This window comes from Pogona vitticeps, chromosome 1 (genome assembly GCF_051106095.1).
Source record: "Pogona vitticeps strain Pit_001003342236 chromosome 1, PviZW2.1, whole genome shotgun sequence".
NCBI lineage: Eukaryota > Metazoa > Chordata > Lepidosauria > Squamata > Agamidae > Pogona > Pogona vitticeps.
In genome coordinates, this window is record NC_135783.1 from 250620603 (window position 1) to 250640485 (window position 19883).

Below are 19883 nucleotides of genomic sequence, written 5' to 3' on the forward strand. Positions count from 1 at the left end.
GGATTCTTGATGAATCTGGATAATGCAAATCTACAAAAACAGCAACTCTCAACCTGTTAAAAGAATTATTACATTATTTTACATAGGCAGGCGCTCTGAATATGCCGCGTCCAGCTCAAAGGAATCCATGTCTCATTTGCAGCTTCAGGCAGAGAGAGCGAGAGATCTTTATCACAATCAACAGATTAGAAATATTCATTTGCTGCTGCTACTCACTACCATTGCCACAAAAATGCTAGCAACATTGTACAGGTTTTCTCTACAGGGAAAGATATTATGCCTGCAATTGCCTGGATGATTACATTATAAATATAAGATATATTCATAAAACTCATACACATAAAATGACTAAATATTTATATAGAGCAACATGCACAACAATGTACAATTTACAGTCTTCTTGTATGCTAATTTCCTACCAACAGAGACAAAAATACGGCCGGGGTAGGCGGCGCGGGGAGGCTTCAAGCTTCCCGATCCAGCCCCCACCCTGTCTCCGATGCCGGTAGCCTCCCCGCGCCGCCTACCCAGGCCGTTCTCGGACACCTATGTGTCCGAGAACGGCCGGGCTAGGCAGCGCAAGGAGGCTTTAAGCGGCGGGGACAGGGTGGGGGGATCGGGAAGGGTTGAAGCCTACCCGCGCCGCTTACCCAGGCGGTTCTTGGACTTCTAGAAGTCTGAGAACGGCCTGGGTAAGCGGCGCGGGTAGGCTTCAAGCTTCCTGATCCACCCCCACCCTGTCCCCGATGCTTGAAGCCTCCCCGCGCCGCTTACCCAGGCCGTTCTCGGACTTACAGGCGTCCGAGAACGGCCGGGGTAGGCGGCGCGGGGAGGCTGCCGGCGGCGGGGACAGGGTGGGGGTGGATCGGGAAGGCTTGAAGCCTACCTGCGCCACTTACCCAGGCCGTTCTTGGACTTCCAGAAGTCCAAGAACGGCCTGGGTAAGCGGCGCGGGTAGGCTTCAAGCTTCCCGATCCACCCCCACCCTGTCTCCGATGCTTGAAGCCTCCCCGCGCCGCTTTCCCCAGCCGTTCTCGGACTTCCAGGCGTCCAAGAACGGCCGGGGTAGGCGGCGCGGGGAGGCTGCCGGCGGTGGGGACAGGGTGGGGGGGGTGTCCGCAAGGCTTCCAGGCAAAGGCCTGGAAGTCTTCGACACCCCCGTACCCTTCCCCTGCTGCCGCTGAGAGCCTTCCGAGCTCTCAAAGGGCTTTCTCCAATATCGGAGGGGGCCCTTTGAGAGCTCGGAAGGGAATTGTCGGCAGGGGACGGTGGCTTCGGGGTCCTTCCGAGGCCGCAGCCCACTGCCGACATTTTCCCCCAGCTGAGTGGCGGGGCTTCAAAGCTCCCGCCGCTCAGCTAGGGGAAAATGGTGCCTATGGGGAAAAATCACAAAGCGATTTTTCCCCATAGGCAAGATCGTTGTGCGATCGCAAAAGCGATGGCAAAAAGCCATCGCTATGCGATTTTTTCGTTAAATGGGGTGCTCGTTAAGCGAGGCACCACTGTAGATTTTCCCAGGAAGATAGCTGCAAGCTATTTCTGCAAAGCATTTGAGAGTGGCTTCGCCTCAAACCAGCAATTTCAACCCATCAGCATTACAAAAGATGTCCTCTTCAGTTGTTGATATGTACCATTTTGGCAGCCCATATATTTGAACTTTCTTTATAGGTAAAGGCAAAGGTTCCCCTTGACAATTTGTCCAGTTGTGTCCGACTCTAAGAGGCGGTGCTCATCTCCATTTCCAACACATAGAGCTAGCGTTTGTTCGAAGACAATATTCTGAGGTCACGTGGCCAGCGCGATTTGACACGGAACGCCGTTACCTTCCCACCGTGGTGGTACCTATTTATATAGTTGCATTTTGCATGCTTTTGAACCGCTAGGTTGGCAGGAGCTGGGACAAGCGATGGGGGCTCATTCCATCGCGTGGATTTGATCTTACGACTGCAGGTCTTCTGACCTTGCAGCACAGAAGGAAACAGAAAAGGACCTGGTGCTGTTGCCAAATTCAGCCTCAAGAAGATGGAGTACTCCTCTCTGCTTATATGTGTCATGGTGATAAATGGAATCAACTCTTCTCCAACTACACTGTTATCCTTGCCTGCTCCAAATGCCTTCTCTGGCCCTTCTTTGCCACAGTCCTATCCAAAGCCTCTATGTCTAGAGTTGTTTACTTCTGTCACTGCAGAACCTCCCCTATATTCCCACATGATTTCTCATCCCTTTCAAACTTTAACACAAACTAGTTCTTGGCACTTTTAAAGCTCTCCAGCACCTTGTCCCACACTTTTGTGCCTTTATTTCCTTTTATACCTTTTACTACAAATGACATTCCTCCTACATCTCAAGCACTCCCCACTTTTTGTTCTCTTAAGATGACACTGGCTATTCTCTTTTCTTAGCCCTTATGCTTTGGGCCACTGGTTTCCAGCTTTGAGTAATCCGAGGCCAGGATCCACAATGCCTGGAAGCTCCAGACAGCACAAAGAACAACTGTTTTGTGCTATAGGATTCAGTCAATTCTTTCTGTTCAGCTGCAGGTGCTCTCAGTATCCTATGTGGGCTTGGTTCATGTGTCTTTCCGAACAACGAATAAGCTTTGTGGTATAATCTGCCTGAACAAAATACCTCTACTCTTTGAGAATCCATAATTTGCAATTAGATCCGAACTGAAAGTCTATACTGTATGCAAATATACACTGACCATAGCCCCCTTCATTTCTGGCAGAATCAGAACTGCAAACAACGGTCAAACCAAGTTCACCAGTACACACATTACCGAAAACAATGTGCAAGTAATTCACGTATAGAGAACACCAAGGGATGGAAGGCAAATTACAATTTACAGCTTTATGTACAGAGGTCATAAAGGCAGCAGCTTTCACACAAGATAGGCAATTCTTTGTTACACAGCTGTGTGCTAGCTTTGAGAAATGTCAGTCTCCCAAAGCTAGCAGGCAGCTATGGAAAGAAGACTACGTTCATTCTGAGTTTTCTGTTTCATGTACAAGCCACATACACAGCAGTAGAAGAAAAAAATAATTATTTTCTCCCAGTTATTCTTGTAAACGGGTAATTCCCAAAGTGTGCACAAAGAGAAAGAATTGAACTCAGTAGTCAAAATCTTCCATGAGCTCATAAGTACAAATCCTCAGTAGGCACCCTCTTGTTAGGTTAGGTAATTTTGGTACATTTTGACATTTGACATTGATGTCACTACATCTTGGAATTGTACAACCACGAAAGAGGCTGCCGAATTCTTGCTTCCTTCCAGTCATGAAGCATTTACAGGGAGCCAAGTAATTCTTACACCTTCAAGCTATCAGTAAGTCTTTGCAAGCATCAGAGTAAAGTATTATAATTAGGGGGGGAAACTGTGCTTCTACTATCAGTAGCTCACTGTTATAAGTGCTCCTGCTAAACCATGGCAAACTGGTCATATGGGCACTAAATTCCATGAAAGATAAGAGTGCATTAGGCCTAACTCTAGCTGCTATGCAACTAAATACAAATTATGCCATTCCAATGGAAATACTGTTTTTCACAGTAACTTTTTTCTTGGTACTCACTCTAATAATTAATAGGCTAGTTTTGGAAATGTTCCTTACTTATGTGAGATGATTGTGGGAGGCAGCTGCTTATGATCTCCAGCCAGGACACATTTTTTGACCTTCAGCAGAGGTATCCAGCAGCTTGCTTCAAGAGCTTGAGTGCATTCGTCAATCACCACCAGATCAAAATGGTTCTCAGGAAGTAGCTTCAGTGGACCATCAGAAGAGGCTCCTAATCAAAAAGAGAATGTAGGAACATTGAATCTTTGTTTTATAATAGAAGTCAGAAAATCTGGTTGGCTTAAAGGCTTGGGCTTGTGTGCCTTTTCAGTTCACTGCTAGCTGACTATGTGGTGCTGTGAGCAACAATGGAGATAACACTTGGCACAGCCCCTTGTCCATTCTGTCCTGACATATCTGGCCATTTCTATGGGGACAACCATCCACTTATGTGAGGTGGGGGCAGAGGCCATTCTGCTTAGTTTGCCAGTGAAGTGGAGGCGGTTTGGAAACTATGAATTTTAAATGAAGCCAAGACATGGTATGGTGCAACCTGCTGTACAGGAGACGCTGATTTATTTAAATCCAAGAAAGTTACACTCAAAGTTAGAATGTCTGGTTGCAGGAAGCTTACAACTGTCTGTACCCTTTTGGCTATGATTCTGTCTCCACGGTGGCCAACAAGGCATCTCCAGGAAACTTCCTAGCAGGACATAAACACAACAGCATTCTCCCCGTTGTGCTCCCCAGCAATGGATATTCAGAGGTAACGTAATCTATCCTATGCTAGCTAAAGTATATAGTTATCTCCTTCCGTTGCCCCAACAGTTTGAGTCTCCTTGGATTTGCCTAATCATCTTTGTTACTGAGTCTGCTTTGCAGGCCACATGCCTCCAGAACAGAGAGCTCTCCAGCAGCATCTTGCAAACTCCCCTGAGTGCAAATGGTAACCATTCACCCTTGTTGCTATAAAACCATCCTCTTCCTGCTCAGTCAATCCTGTCTAAAACATTTGAGACTAGAGCGAACAGTCTTCACAACTGTAGTAAGCTTAGCTCTCATATCCTCTCTTTCAAGATTAATGACAGTTATAGGCAAAGAGGCAGCTCCCCCACCAAGGGCTTATATTCTGACCTACTTCCTAGTGTTAGCAGATAACCCTGAGGTATATCATACAGCAATTCGACATAAACAAAGCAATATGCTACCTGCTCTCCAGTCACCAGTACTACAAGGTATAATTCATACAAAAAACAGCAGAGGGGACAGATTATGCTACTGGTCATACCGTGGCTAATATTACAAGGTATGATTCACACAAGGAACAGCTGACAGATAGCACTTCACATCTCAGAAGAGAGATTCACACAATTAATGCACCTCCATTTAACGCCACTACAAACCAGAACACATTTCCCATACAACTGCAGAGTGAAGGAAAGATTCTAGCCTGGCATTTAACCATGCAGCTCCTTGCCTGCAGTTTAATGTGGCCCAGTCTTGGAACAGGTTTACCACCTTACCTGTGGTTTCCAAGGGACAAGGCCATAAACAGACAAGTAATAGAAAGCATTTTGCTCTTTCCCTAATTGAACTTAATCATCTGACTGTTTGGATCATGAGATATATATTACATACAGCCCAACTGAAAAGCCGAAAAGAAAAATCTTCAAATGACAATGTCACAGGCTATGTTGCACCCGATATCATTACTCGTCACACTGTTCTGAATTGGTTTTGCCACTGTGCTGACTTCCAGATAAAAGTAAACCTGGTCTGCGACAAGAAAGTGTGCAAGTACTATTAAGTAGCTAAGAGAGATGTTATTCTATTCTAGCTGTTCTGGTGGAATCCTAATTCACTCAACTCCGTTAACTAAAAGTCAGCTCTGTCCCTTAGGGTTGAAGCAATTAAACTCCCCTTCTGCTGAACTTGGCAACACCATGACAGAAGTAGGACTGGTTTGTGCCAATCAGTTCTGCACGATGGAGGAGGTGACGATGATTTCTACCTCCAATTATATCAACCATGTAATTGCTCTGATTGCAACATGCTTTTGAAAAAGAAGAAGAAGAAATGGATGGCAGAAGAAACAGTGTTTAGGTTTCAAAGTAACAAAACTTTGTTCTGGCTTGATTTCCACTGGACATTTTGAGAATATCTCGCTACAAAGCAAAGTGTAATCACAGTCTCAGTGTATGAAAGCAGAGAAGCTAATTAATGCAAAATATTTTGTGTATCCAAGAGAAAAAGCAAGTTGTACAATCAGACAAAGCAGCACTCAGTAATTTGTATGGGAGTAATAAAAGAAAACCAGGATAATAAAAATGAAGATAATTTTTATCTTGAAACACTGACTTGTGTCCACAAAATAACAGCACCCTGAAAATTTTTTTCCTCCCACTATTGCAGTGGTATATGAAAAAAAGAGAGAGATTGGGACAAAAGATGGGTTGTTCTATAAGTCTGAAGCAATAAGAGAAAGCATGAAGTATTTTAAAAAATCTGGCAGTACATTTTGTTATAAGACATAGTTAAGAAACTGCTGTATTTGGCATTCCTTCAGTGCCCAAAGGAAGGCTTTTTTTCCCCTCCTAAAAGAAAGCTGATTCTGTATTGATGGATTGAAACAAAAGGCAAGTAGAAGATCATCTGAGTAGGCAAGTGCAGCAATCAGATCCACAGAAAGCCAGAGATATGGCACTGCATTGCTCTGGGTGTGAGACTGTGCAAAACACAGGGTGAAAAGAGCAACTAGCATATAATATTATGTAATGTGCCATCAAGTCAGAACTGACTTATAGCCACCCTAATAGGGCTTTCAAGGTAACTCAGATATTCAGGAATGATTTTACCAGGATCCCCCGCCTCTAGTGAGCAGATAAATTTCCAAACAATCCTCTGTAGAATGGAAGTCATTTTTGAAGAGGAAACATGAAATTTGATCCCTTCACCCAACCCTTCTCAGCCACTGAGGAGGTTTCTCAGATAGCTTCCTCCTGAAGGTCATAATTTCTAATCTCATAACAAGGGAAAATAGTGTTTTGTCATATGGGCAGTGGGCAGGGAGGGACTGGCCCCCAGTCAGGTTTCCCTGACGTGGAAAACATTTGTTATTTTTGTTGTTGAATGAAGGGGGCAGGGCAACAGAACCGCTCTACTGATAGTTTCACCATACCGGCAAGATCCGGATGGAATGGGGAATTTAAGATGAGAGGATTTGTTCAGTATCCAGCTCCTTCTATTTAGAATTGCATCCTAAATAATGTTTCAAACAGTATTCTGCTTGGACAGAATCCTCTTGCATGGGAGATTTATGCTACTATTTCAGTTTCCCAACCAGAAAAAAATATAATTTTCTCTGAACAAAATATTTTTAATAAGGCACTTCTGTTGTGTTCATAAACAGTCTTTGTACAGTACTGCCTCGCTTAACGACGTTAATTCGTTCCAGCGAAATTGCTGTAGAGCGAAAACGTTGTAAAGTGAAAATAAAAAACCCATTGAAACTCATTAAAACCTGGTTAACGCATTCTAATGGACTAAAACTCAGAGTCCAGCAAAGATCCTCCATACGGCGGCCATTTTCAGTGCCTGTATAGCGAGGAATCCGTCCCTAAGCACAGCGGGGAGCCATTTTGAGCACCCGGCAGCCATTTTGAAAACTCGACGATCAGCTGTTTTGATTGTCGTAATGCGAAGAATCGGTTCCCAAAGCAGGGAACCAATCTTCGCAAAGCGAAAAAAACCCATTTAAAACATTGTTTTGTGATCGCAATTGCAATCGCAAAAACATTGTTGTGAAGTGGATTCGTTGTAATGCGGGGTAATCGTTAAGCGGGGCACGACTGTACTTGCTTGCAGTATTTTAATATACTAGCATTTATATTACAAAGTCTGCATATTTTTCTTTGTCCCCACTTGGGGGACGTCTGAAAACTACAAAATCAAGCAGCATCAGACTGGTTAGATCCTGTCCTACAAAATCATACAAATGCCAGCTTCAAGATATAAGTAACACACTGCTTTGCTAGTCCAAGAGCTTGATTGTAAATTATGGATGAATTCCTTTCCCATATTAGCCAGCATATAATAGTAGTAAGCAATGATTTGTAAAATGTGAATGGTACGGTTGTGTTATGTTGCTCAGATGCACAAAGTATTGATTAGTTACATAAATCAACCAATAGGGGAGCAGAGCTCTGTGATCAGAACAGAAAGGCAAAAGGCTACATAAACTACAGTACCTAGGCATAATTCTGCATATTACACATACTGTTAAAAGTATAGGACTAAGAATCAATTCAAAGACACACTATGCAATCTTTGGAGTTCCTGATGAAGCATGGTAATGCAGTAAATCATACAGCAGCCTAAGTTTGTACCTGCCAATAATTTGATTTAGTCATCCTTATTAAAAGCAAAGACAGGAATGTTCCTCTAACCTGTATTTGTTGCAAGAACAACATTAGCTTGTTTCAGGATTTCAGTCATAGCCATTTCCTCTCGTTCCTTCAGCTCCTTTCTCAGGATCTTAATCTCATTTAGAAAATGGCCTCTCTCCCCTTTGTCTTGGGTTTTTCTGGTTTTTACCTGAACGAAGAGAACAAAAAAACCTTTTAATAAAAATGCACAGCTTATATAGCCTAGCACATCACTATATAAAAATGCTGAATAGGCAAGATAATAGAGCACAATAATCCACCCAGAAATATACAACATGTTGCAATTAGAGTTATTAGGAGTACTCTCAAGATGCTCAGCCCTTGTGTGTATTAGCAATATATACAAGCAATGCAAATATATTCAGTTTAGGTTTTCTATGTATGCAAACTTACTACAGCTTTTTAATGAACCTATGCTTTTTAGTACTATTATCAAATAATTCCTCCCGCCATTATCCACAAAATAAAATTCTTAATCTAAGTAGGGGCTGAATTAAGTTTACTTACTCACTTACATATGCAAACAAATGCCAGAGTTTTCTATAACAAGTTTCTGATATTACTATCATAACTTGTATGGTATATAACCTTAGCTGCCAATTTCATGAACAATAAAATGTTAGCATGTGCTTAGTTTACTTTAGGTCCACTTAGTATGCAAGGTTCATTTAACAAGTTCCCAACTGCATATGTCTTAAAACAATATGCTGTGCTTCTATACAATTTATATGTAAAAACAAAACAATCATACCATTGTAAATTTGCTTGGTCACATAACAAATATATTATACATTATAACATCCCTCAATGACAAGAAACGTCCTACTACAAGATTAACAATTTTGGTATTTAGTTGGGTGTTTGGAAGGGCACATCTAAACAGAAAAGGCCACAGAACTGAATTAGCAGCAAAATAAGGTGGAGGAAAGCCATTGTATTTCTACTAGTCTTTGCTTTGTTTAGAATGCCTTCGTCTTAAGTGACTCCATTCAGCCTCTTTCAGTTGCAATAAATTAAACTCAGTTGCAATAAATTAAACACCTAGCATGGAAAGCAAGAAAATACTGAAGTTAGGCAATCAATCCCAAGTACTGGGATATGACTTGTGACAAAGCACTGAGTTTCACAGGAAAAAAAGCCCAAGTTTCCTCAACTTTTCACTTCTCGGTGGGGAAAAAAATACTGTTCAGGGAACAGCAAGCAACAAAAGTCTCCTCCTGCTGGTGTCAAGATCTGTTCAGTAAGGGCAATGCAGCGCTTGGCCAAAGTAGCCACTGGATACTTTTCTGGCAGTCTGGAGATGGGGCAAAAAGGGATCAGTTGCAAAAGGCAAAAGGAAGGTGACTTGCCCACTTCTTTTCCTTTTAAGATGTTTTTGCTTTTTCCTTAAAAAAAAACCAAAACCAAAGAAAAAGCTCTTGCCATTTCTAGAAGAGATGCCATCAGTGCAGCATACTGGGATTCCTCTGCTCCACAGAAAGGCTCAAAGGAATAAAGCTACATCATGATTTAGCATCTTTCCCAAGTGCTCAGAAGGGAAAAAGCAATAGCTGCCGCTGGGACACCTCCCTTTCCCCCTCCTCAGAAATGCTCCTGGGAATGACATGACTCCTCAGAAATGCTCCTGGGAATGACATCATGCGTGACTGAGTGTATACCAGATAATGTCTATGTAGATTTCATAACTTCAGCAATTCACTCCTAAAAGTTATGCACCACTGTGCAACAGGATTTCACCCATTATCACAGCACTACACCATGCCCACTGGGCCATTCTGTGGGGCACTGGAATGCCAACAGAGAACTCTGGTTTATATTGTAACTCCCGAGATTTGAATTGGTGGCAACACTTGTTCTAGTAAAGGAAAGAAAGTGGAAACATGCTGCCACTTCTTATATGATCTGCTGCCCGATTACAACATCACAAAAATTTGCCTGACTCCAAGAAATTCACTGAGAATGTCATTTTTGGTTGCAGGCAAACAATCCTGTGAAAGACAGTGGCAGATGTACTAGCATTAAAGTGACATTTCTTTTAGTCACGGAATAGAAGGCCAACAATCCTTGAACTACACCCTGCTTTCACTGCCCATTAAAGCTCCCCAGGGTCATGATATAAACAAGCAAGTACAGTACTCTAGTATTCCATGCTGACAGAAGTATAACATAATTATCTACAGTGGACCTGCCCTTGGTCAAACCCATATTTATTAAAAACAATACCTTAATGTTTAGGTCTGAAAAGGTTTTTTTTTTTTTTTGCTTTCTGTGAGGGTTCAAGACAAAGACAGGCCATATGAAATCCACAAGGAAGTGACGTGACTGCAATAACAAAATTATAAAGATGGTATTGTTGCTAATATCCTCTCTGCAGAGAAGCAGGTAAACTATCTTCCACTATAATTTACTTGAGGTGGCCCTGCACTCCAGTAACGCTTATGCTTTTCTAAATTTTGCCAAATAGAAAACACCTTCTGAGTTGTTTGTTCTACCTCTGTAACAAAGTAATTACAGCTTAATGGAAAAAGAATTCTGGAAGTGCTGAAAGCAGCAAACTGCTAAGATGAGGAAGAGGGAGAGCATAATCTCTAGCTCCCAGAACATAGGTAGGACATGGAACAAAATGTTGCAGTACATTGTTTCTTGTAGGTTTTTTGGGCTGTTTGGCCATGTTCTGGAGGGTTTTTTTCCCTTAATGTTTCACCAGTCTCTGTGGCTGGCATCTTCAGAGGTCAGGAGTTAGAACTCTGTGTTCTGGTGCAGTGTGTGGGATAGCTGAGTATTTGCAGCTGTGGTATCAACTTTTTGTCCTTTTCAGGAGATTTGGTGATTATGGTGATCAGGGTGTTTTTTGTTATTATTGTTGTGATGAGGGGGAGATGGTCTGTCACTGTGATTGATGGGTGTCGTTAGCTAGTCTTTTGTATGGAGTGATCACCAGTCCTTGTGGCTGGGTAGAGTTTGTTGACCTTTTGCAGCCTGTATTTTTCAGTGCTGGGAGCCAGGCTTTGTTGAGTTTTAGACTTTCTTCTTTTTTATTGAGGCTCTGCTGGTGTTTGTGGATTTCAATGGCTTCCTTGTTAGTCTAACATAGTGATTGCTGGTGTTGTCCAGTACTTCTGTGTTTCAAAATAGGATTTCACGTCCAGCTTGTTTCAGGGCATGACCAGCTACTGCCGATGTTTCCGGATGTTTTAGTCTGCAGTGTCTTTCATGTTCTTTGATTCTGTTGTGGATGCTGCGTTTTGTGGTCCCAATATATATATCTGGCCACAACTGCAAGGTATCTGGTATACTCCTGCAGAGGTGAGGGGGTCTCTTTTGTCCTTTGCTGACCATAACATTTGTTGTATTTTTTTGGTGGGCCTGAATACTGTTTGTAGTTTGTGTTTTTTCAAAAGCTTCCCCATGCGGTCTGTGACCCCTTTAATGTATGGCAGAAATACTTTATTTGTGGGTGGCTGGTTTTTTCTCTTCAGTCCTGTGTTGTTTTCTCAGTTTGGTGGCTCTTGTGATTTTATTCTTGGAACAGCCATTTGCCTGTAGGGCCCAGTTCAGATAGATGGTTGTGTTCAGTGCTGAGAAACTGAGCTTCACAGTTCCGATTCACACAGTCTACGAGTGTTTTGATTATGCCTCTTTTTTGTCTTTACCACTATGTTACAAACCATGCTTGTTTAAAAGATAAATATCAATACGGGGAATAATACACTTCAGCCTTGTACAAAATGCTGAAGAAAGCTGCTGCTATAGATATGACTTTCTATTTCAAGTCACCATAAAGCAACAACATGTCACTTGGAAGTGTTGCAGATATAAGTCCTATATATAGGAAGTTGTTCTAGTAATGCCAGGAATGTCTTATTTTATTTATTTTATTTATATCCCGCCTATCTAGTCAGTTAAGACCACTAAAGTTAGCATTTTACTACAGTTGCTTACAGGTAAGGACTAGCTCTTGGCAAAATCTCTCCCCAATCCCACTGAAGAAGATATTCTGACTCTGAGTTGCCCACCCAAAAGCTTGCTCAGAGAGAACAGGGGTTTTGAGCAGGGAGGGAGTCTGTCATGCTTCATCCTGATACTCACAAGGTAGTTGGGTGGCCAGGGATCAGGGAGGACTGATCTAGAAAGTATTGCTGAGAAAGCTTATTTCTGAGAACCAAAAGAGCCAGTTGAAAACAATAATATGTAAATCTAGGAAGAAGTAGTCCAAGTCTCAGTGCTACTATGATGAGACTCTGGGCAAATGGCTATTACACAACTACACTTATCATACCCAACATGAAGAACAAGAGCCATTTGCTTCTCTGTGTATACGTCTATGTGTTCTGACAAGACATATGATAAAGACTGTGAATCTCTTTATAAATAAAATGCTGGCCAGCATCCTGTTTGGACTGCCATGTACAGTACGTAACAGAAATGGCACAACCAGCCATGGCTATTTGGAGCACTTACATGACAGCCCACAACAGGCAGTCTCCAAATAGCTGTGGCCACTTCCACAACTTCCATTCTGTGCTCATTAATTTGTACAGAATACTGGCCCTTAATGAAAAACAATAGTCATTGAATAAATAATACTAAATAATAATTTAAATGCAATTGGAAATGGGAACAGAGCAAAAGGTTTTAGAAAATACAAGTATAATTACTGTATTACTTTCCTGTAATTTAAAGGAAATGAACAAAGGCAGCACAACGTGCTGTCTACCATGTCCTGGCACTCATTCCAGGTGTATCTCTGTGTGACAATGGACAGTCTGACACAGTAAAGTTAATGCAATTACCAAGCCATCTTATGCAATGTCCTTGGAAGAGAAATGAAACAATTTGCATTAAAATAGATTATCCCAACTGAATTAGTGCCAGATTTTAAATTAAGTTTAAAACAGGAAATCAAGTAACAAGAATGACAAACAACAGCAAAACTTTGTCTACTTATTTTGCTATGTATGCATGGCAGGAGTAAGAAGGATATGACTTCAGAGGAGAGGACTCAGTTACAAAATCAGTGAATTTGTGCCCATCAGTTATAATGGTATCAGTATAACTTAAAACACTGCACCCTCTACTGGAGTGACAAGGAAGAATGGAGGAAATGGGAATAATTCATCACAGATTCTCTTTATACAAAACCTGAATTTCTGTTCACCTACAAGACTCAGCCTTGACCTGAAAACATTATCAGAAGCAAAGGCAATAGTTTCAAAACAGTAGACCTACATAGGGATTAATCAAACAATAGACCCACAACATACAGTGATTAATTCCTATCTCAAGCTGGGGGAAAAACAACAACATAATCATAAAAAGAATGGAACTTTGATGAGGGGTGCTGATTACCTGAAGCTCGGAATCTGCGTTGTCAAATTGTGTAATAAGAACTATGTGAATGCCGTAATAAGAATTTCAGAAATGAGACAATTTGTGAGAGCAATACTCTGGAGTCAGAAAATGACTATGGAAGGGAAGGGAAGCAGAATGAAGAGGCTTCCAGCATCATCACAGGAAATCCCACAGAATTATTATAATGTCTGACCCTAAGTAGTTGAGGTCTTCAACATTTTGGTGGCCATCAAGAAACACTGTTTTGGAATCTGAGAAACTGAAAGAACCATTGACTTAAAAAAATACACATAAATGAACTGTGGAAAATGGAATTCAAGACTTACAAATGCTTGATCAATATCCTTCCTAATATCTGTTACAATCTTGGCATTATCCCCACGTGCCAAGACTGCATCAAGCGAATGGTGCTGTATGGACTCCAAGAGACGAGCTGGGTGGCCAAGGCGCAGAATCCGGACTTTATGGCCAGCGAGTCTTTCTACCAAGTTGTCAACTGCAATGTTCGATGGAGCACAACACAGAACCTTGGGAGAGAAACGTATTTTTAAAGCACTAAATAGCTAAAAGTTTGCAGAACTTAGAGGTCAACAGAAAAAGGCCCATGACTAAGGCCAGGAGGAACAGAAAGGATGTCAATTTGGAACTGACAGAAAAATAACACCTTGATTTATTATTTTTTATTTCAGATTGTTCCAGTCCAGGTCTTATAGTTCCATGGCTTTTGCTATCATCCCAGGGCTTCTAAGCAGGAATCAAGGACATGAGTTATTTTGTGCTTAGCTTGTAAATTCTAGTTATCTACTCATCCACCTACTTCCATGAGGTCTATTTTGAGATAGACAAACTCCACCTTTGACATGCCACTAAACCACGCCCCTCTTTGGGCTGCACTGCCAAATTTGATGATAGGAATCAAGCTGCTGTCTCCCCCAACCTGCCCTGGTCATTTCTGAAGGCTCCCTGAAGCACTCTCCTGAATTGCACCACTATTCCAATGTCTTGTAATGGTTTACTGTCAAAATTTGGAGACCAACAAGAAAAATTCTTTTAAAGAAACCAAATGCTTGCTTTCAATATTCCCCTCACATTTCTACCAAATTTCCACATTTCAGGTAGCATAGCACACAGTAGGTTAGGGGGAAACAAATTTGCAACCCATAGCAACAGGAAACTATTTTAGCCAAATCACATCTGTGGATGGAAAGACTAATCCTATATTCTGTCCATGCAGTAACTCCACAAAACCACACCTCTGCATGACAAACAGGCTTGGGGAAAATGTGTCTTCCATTAGTTTCAAATGGAGGATTTTTGGAAAAAGTGTGTGTTGCAGGGTGAGGGAGGGGCAGAGGAGAGAGGACAAAGCAGAGTAAGTCATGGGCTATTTGAGAAGGTCCATTCCAATTTTAAATAGAAATGCCTGGGACTGAACACAGTACCTACTGCCTACAAAGGCTGAGCTATGATCCTGCCAGGGTGGATAAAAATCAATGATTTTTAAAAATCAAATTGATTTAAATCATGATTTTAACCATGATTTAAATAAAAAAGTTTTTTAAAAATTATATTGTCAAAAAATCTGATTTTTAAAAAAGTTAAATTATGGTTTACATCAATTTGATTTAAATCAAATACACCCAGGCTCCTTCCCTATAATGTCATCAAACTTCCAGATCATATATATGGAATATGACCAGAGAGCCAATCCTTCTGCCTAAAGGGCAGGCAGCTAATCTCAATATAGATGCTTATCCACTCACTTTCAAGCCTTGCTGCACAGCTTGGAGTATTATCTCGACCACCGTTGTGGTCTTGCCAGTTCCAGGTGGTCCGTGGATGATGGCAAGTTCTTTCTGTGCCAGTGAGAAGCAAACAGCCTCCTTCTGGGAGACATCCAGTGATTCATTGTAGAACTTCAACAGCTCTGTAAGAAGCAACAGGAGGAGCATTTGCTCAGATCTCAGTCATGCAAAGAACATTTGCACAAGAAAGGAAGCCCACTACAAATAAGAGGCTGCTCCTGGAAGTGGTTCAGTTTTGACAGCAAGAATAATCTTTGCAACAAAAGAAATATCCTGGTTAATGCTCTGAGGAATCAAGATCCCCACTGAGCCCTGGTTTCTTTAAACACAGAGGCTATATCTAACTGTAAAGATGCTCAGTTTTCAGAGACATTCTGTATCATTATCCTAATCTGTGCTGGAACAGGGAACTGCATAAAATGGCAGTGCCCTTGCACTACTCCTATTATGATTTATTGTTATGTTACGTATATGCCCTGAAGTTGCATCCAACAGAAGATCTGCTACTTTGGAATTGCAAGACCTGGGAACTCTAATCTTTCCTCAGCCAGAACTTCCTAGATCACCTTTAGCAAATCACACAATGTACCACCACTCTCATCATCTGTAAAACAAGGAGACTGATAATGAGCTATTCAACAGTGACAATAAATAAGGGAATGCTTGGCCCTCCATATGTTTTAGGCTGTAACTCCTATGTTTCCTTAACAATGTCCATACCAACTGAGGCTTCTTTAATACTAAAGCCTACATTATCAGGAGGGCTAAAGGTTCTCCCTGTTTGCTATGAGCTTTTATGGACCAGGCTGCTACCAAAGGCAAACACAGCTGTTGTTATGTCTCATCAAGTGTGGTCCAATGTAAGAAGGATATCAGAGTATGTGGAGTACTTAAGGACCAGGTTTGTCATCACCAATCCCCAGTGAGTTTCTATGCCCAAGCAGGTATTTTAACTCAGATCTCCTGAGCCCTAATCCATCAATCTATCCATTACACCACATGGGCTCTCCAACATATTTGCTGACTCAAACAAAAACAATAGCAGCCAGTTTTCTACAAAAGGCAGTTAATTGTTGTGTCCTTCCTACTGTCCATTTTAAAATGAACATCCTCTTTAAGGATACATTCAGTGGTACTTAGCCCAGGTAAGTACATCTCATTGAATCTTAAAGTATATTTCCCTGGTTTATATATCCATTTTTAAACAATGGTTCCAGGATTTTGCAGCTATCATTATAGAAGCAGGGTCTACCCACAGGGTATGTTGCTGCAGGTAGAATACAAAGTTTTGTTAACCCTGAAAATCGGGTTGATTCTCCGGCAGAGGCAGCAGACTAAGACACGAGACAACCAGCTGTATAGAATGCCAATTATTTATTAAATTACACAGCTAGGGCCCAATCTCTTAAAAGCAGAGAAGAGCCCCGAAACACGGGTGCATGGATGTTTTATAGGGATACACACAAAGGGCCGTAAACAGTTAGATTCTGATTGGTGTCCTGAACCCGAAACTTTGGATCTCTATGCCCATTGGCCCTAAATGTTCTGTGGGTCTAACTTATTGGCTGTACCTGAATGTGCATATGATACGCATGCCCCCTTGGCCTTAAGGTTATGAATTACTCAGATGGCGACTATGTGTCTGATTTGACAGTACCCAGATATTCGTTTTATCTCTGTCGTTTTGTTTATTGTTGCATTGTATATGGTGGCCTTCAAGTAACAGCTTTTCCCTTGGTGTCAAAATGGAAGTGCCTTAGCTTCCTCCCTACGCATACCAAGGGTGCCAATTATCTCCTTAATTGCCCTCTGAGCAGGCCTGTTGTTTTGGGAAGTGAAAGTATTGTGTTCTGTTCCTTGGGGCGATATCTCTCAGCTAGCAGATGGAAGGCCATTGAGGCACTATGTGTTTTGATATGCAAGGGTGTGTTTGTAAAGAAGGCCATTGAGGCACTATGTGTTTTGATATGCAAGGATGTGTCTGTAAAGTTAGCACCCTGGTGTGATTGTGGCAAGAGTCAGAAGAGATCTAAGTCAGGGTCAGTCTACAGTACAAGCAGTTTCTAATACAGACCCATTCGGATACAGATACATTCAGATACATAAAGTTACACAAGTATTCATGTGCAAGACGTTACAATAATTAAGTTGTATTGAAACTAAATACAATTGCTGCGTTGTGGAAGAAGCAATGGGAATAAAAGAAGCAATGGGAATAAAAGCGGTGCATGGAGTGAGATACAATAATAATAAAATGCTTATTTGTTAACCCCAGAATGGGCAGCCTTCAGTTTAAAACAGGATTGTTATTGCAAATTACAACTCAGTTCACCTGTGGTGAAGTCAAATACAATATAAGAACTAACACATCTCTGCTAAGAGGCAAGTCAAACTTGGCAATTATGTGCATAATGACAAACAGAACATGCTCCAGCAGTACTACAAGCTTCAAATGACTTATCCATATGTTTGCAATTATTTTTAAAAACACTATAAAGGAACAAACATGCATTTATTCTTTATTTACCACCACCTTAGTTAAAGTAATTTTTTAAAAAGAGTGATACTACTTTGAGTAGGAATATAGTTTCTCTTGATGATATGGGAAAGGGCTGCTAATCGATATCACATAATTCAAGCTTCTGCTTCAAATATGCAAAAAACCACACACATACACCCAAGACTATCTTTGGGGGGGAAAAACACTTTTATTTTGAATGTAGTAAGACCACTTTCAGAGAAATTTCACTCTTCTAAAAATGTCCACCCAGCCTTACTTATGGATGAGTAATATCTGCATTTCAAGATTTCATATCTTTACTATTTATTGTTATTATCATTACCTCAACATTACCCTTTCTATTATGAAAATTAAAACAAGGAGGGCTGTGCCTTTGGTGTCTCTGTGCCTCAATTTGACATCACTGTAACAAGCAGGGCAACATTTAGTTTTCAAGGTCCAGAGGAAACCAATTAAATTGTGAGAAGTGGTTTCCACAAAGCAGTAAGTAGGTGCTTTTGTCATTATAAGTTTGGCAAATTCTGCATGGAACACACACTTTTAATTTCAGGCTGACAAAAGACTCTGAATGGACAATTTAATTTCCCCTTATGCACTAAGAACTGGTGCATTAAAAGGGCAGCTGTGCTATCTTTGCCAAAGCAAGCTGTCAAGAGGCTGCTCATTGGAGACAGCAGGAAAAGAAGACGGTCTCCAAATCTATTTAGCTTTGGGCATTTCTACTAAATGACCAACTGTGATGCACCTCTGAAGCTGTTTTGCAGCAGGAAGGGAGCTGCCAGTGTTACAGTTTCACAACAAGACCATTTTAGGGCCTTGTTAACTGTGCTAGTTTCCCTGAATATTTAATAATTAAAGCATAGGAGGCAACACACAGAATTACACACAGCTCCTCTCTAAGCATAGCTGTTAGAACAAAGCTTGATAAAATGTAATACATGTAAGTTCATGTTAAATTTCTGATTGCTGGAATCTCTGAAGCAAGGCCAAATCCAAGCCATTTTTCCTTATTTCATTCTGTTTTCTCCTGGGAGAAAAGGAATTCAGTTCTGCATATAGGATGCAGTTTGACTTTAATTTTTTTTTTTTTTGCTATGAACACTTGAAGAGCTTAAAGCATTCACTTAGCAGACTTTTAAACATCAGATATCCATTTTATAAAGAAACTGCCCCATGTTTACAGTTCAAGAGGGTCTTGTACCTCCCAGACCTCAACTTCTAGATAATATTTTATGACCATCAGTATTAAAACCATCAGGGAGGGAGGGAGGAAGGAAGGAAGGAAGATTTGGGAGTTTTAGAATAGATCCAAATTGTTGTAAGAAAGAACGGTAGGGAAACAAAATCCTTCCTCATGTCCATCAGGTGCAGAATGGAACCAAGTGCATGAAGCAAACAGAAAACAGATGGAACTTCAGTCATGTCCTTTTCAACCTGTAAGTGTCAAAGTCTTACTTGACAGAATGACAACAAGTAATTCTGTGATAGATATTACCCAGGGATTCTGATGGATTTCTCGGCAGCACAGAGGTAATGGTTTATGATTGCCTGACATGAGGGAGACAAAAGTAAGCTTTGCTATAAATCCCAGTTGATTCTCTCTTCTAACATATTTTGAGTCAGGGCCTTCTCTGTCTCTCTGAAATTACTTTCTTTAAATGTATGACTTTCAAACAGGTTGGCAGGAACATTTTTTCCTTTCTTTTCTTTCATATCTAGAAACATTTAGAGATGTAAACATTCTGCAAAGTCTCACAACCATCTCCCACAGTTGAGGGAAATGGAAAAGGATTTACTATTTATGTTTATACACAGTCTAAACACACCTTCCGAGTGTTAAAGACATAAAATTAAATATCTTCAAAGCAAATACACAGACACTCATTTATAAGACTTATGCTAAAATCCACTACATGTCTACTCTGACACTATGTTTGAAGGGGCTTAATGCTCATTAAGTATGTTCAGGATTGCAACTGGGGGAGGGGTCACTTCTGAGTAGACATGTATAGAATCACAATGTTAATGGTTTTATTCAAATATTACCAGTGTTAGAAATGGAGCAGGCAGCCCCTAAGGTATCTAATTCTGGAAGGCCTACAGTTGTGTACACCACTGCTCTGGAAAGCATCTCTGGGCAACAAAGAATGTTTTATTCCTTTTGTGACTCAGCCTGTCAGGCCCTCCACCATGTTTTACAGATGATGTG

At 41.1% G+C, this 19883-nt stretch overlaps 1 protein-coding gene across 2 annotated transcripts in view; it reads right to left on the reverse strand.

Moving 5' to 3' along the window:
- The window catches only part of IGHMBP2 (immunoglobulin mu DNA binding protein 2), a 108759-nt gene that overhangs the window by 76683 nt on the left and 12193 nt on the right, over nucleotides 1–19883 (reverse strand). For both annotated transcript variants that reach the window (XM_078383592.1, XM_020784088.3), the window contains exons 5-8: nucleotides 15112–15275; nucleotides 13675–13875; nucleotides 7997–8144; nucleotides 3609–3783 (exon numbers count right to left, since the gene is read on the reverse strand). In XM_078383592.1, coding sequence (XP_078239718.1) covers nucleotides 3609–3783; nucleotides 7997–8144; nucleotides 13675–13875; nucleotides 15112–15275 — 688 coding nt within the window. The remainder of the gene's footprint in view (nucleotides 1–3608; nucleotides 3784–7996; nucleotides 8145–13674; nucleotides 13876–15111; nucleotides 15276–19883) is intronic.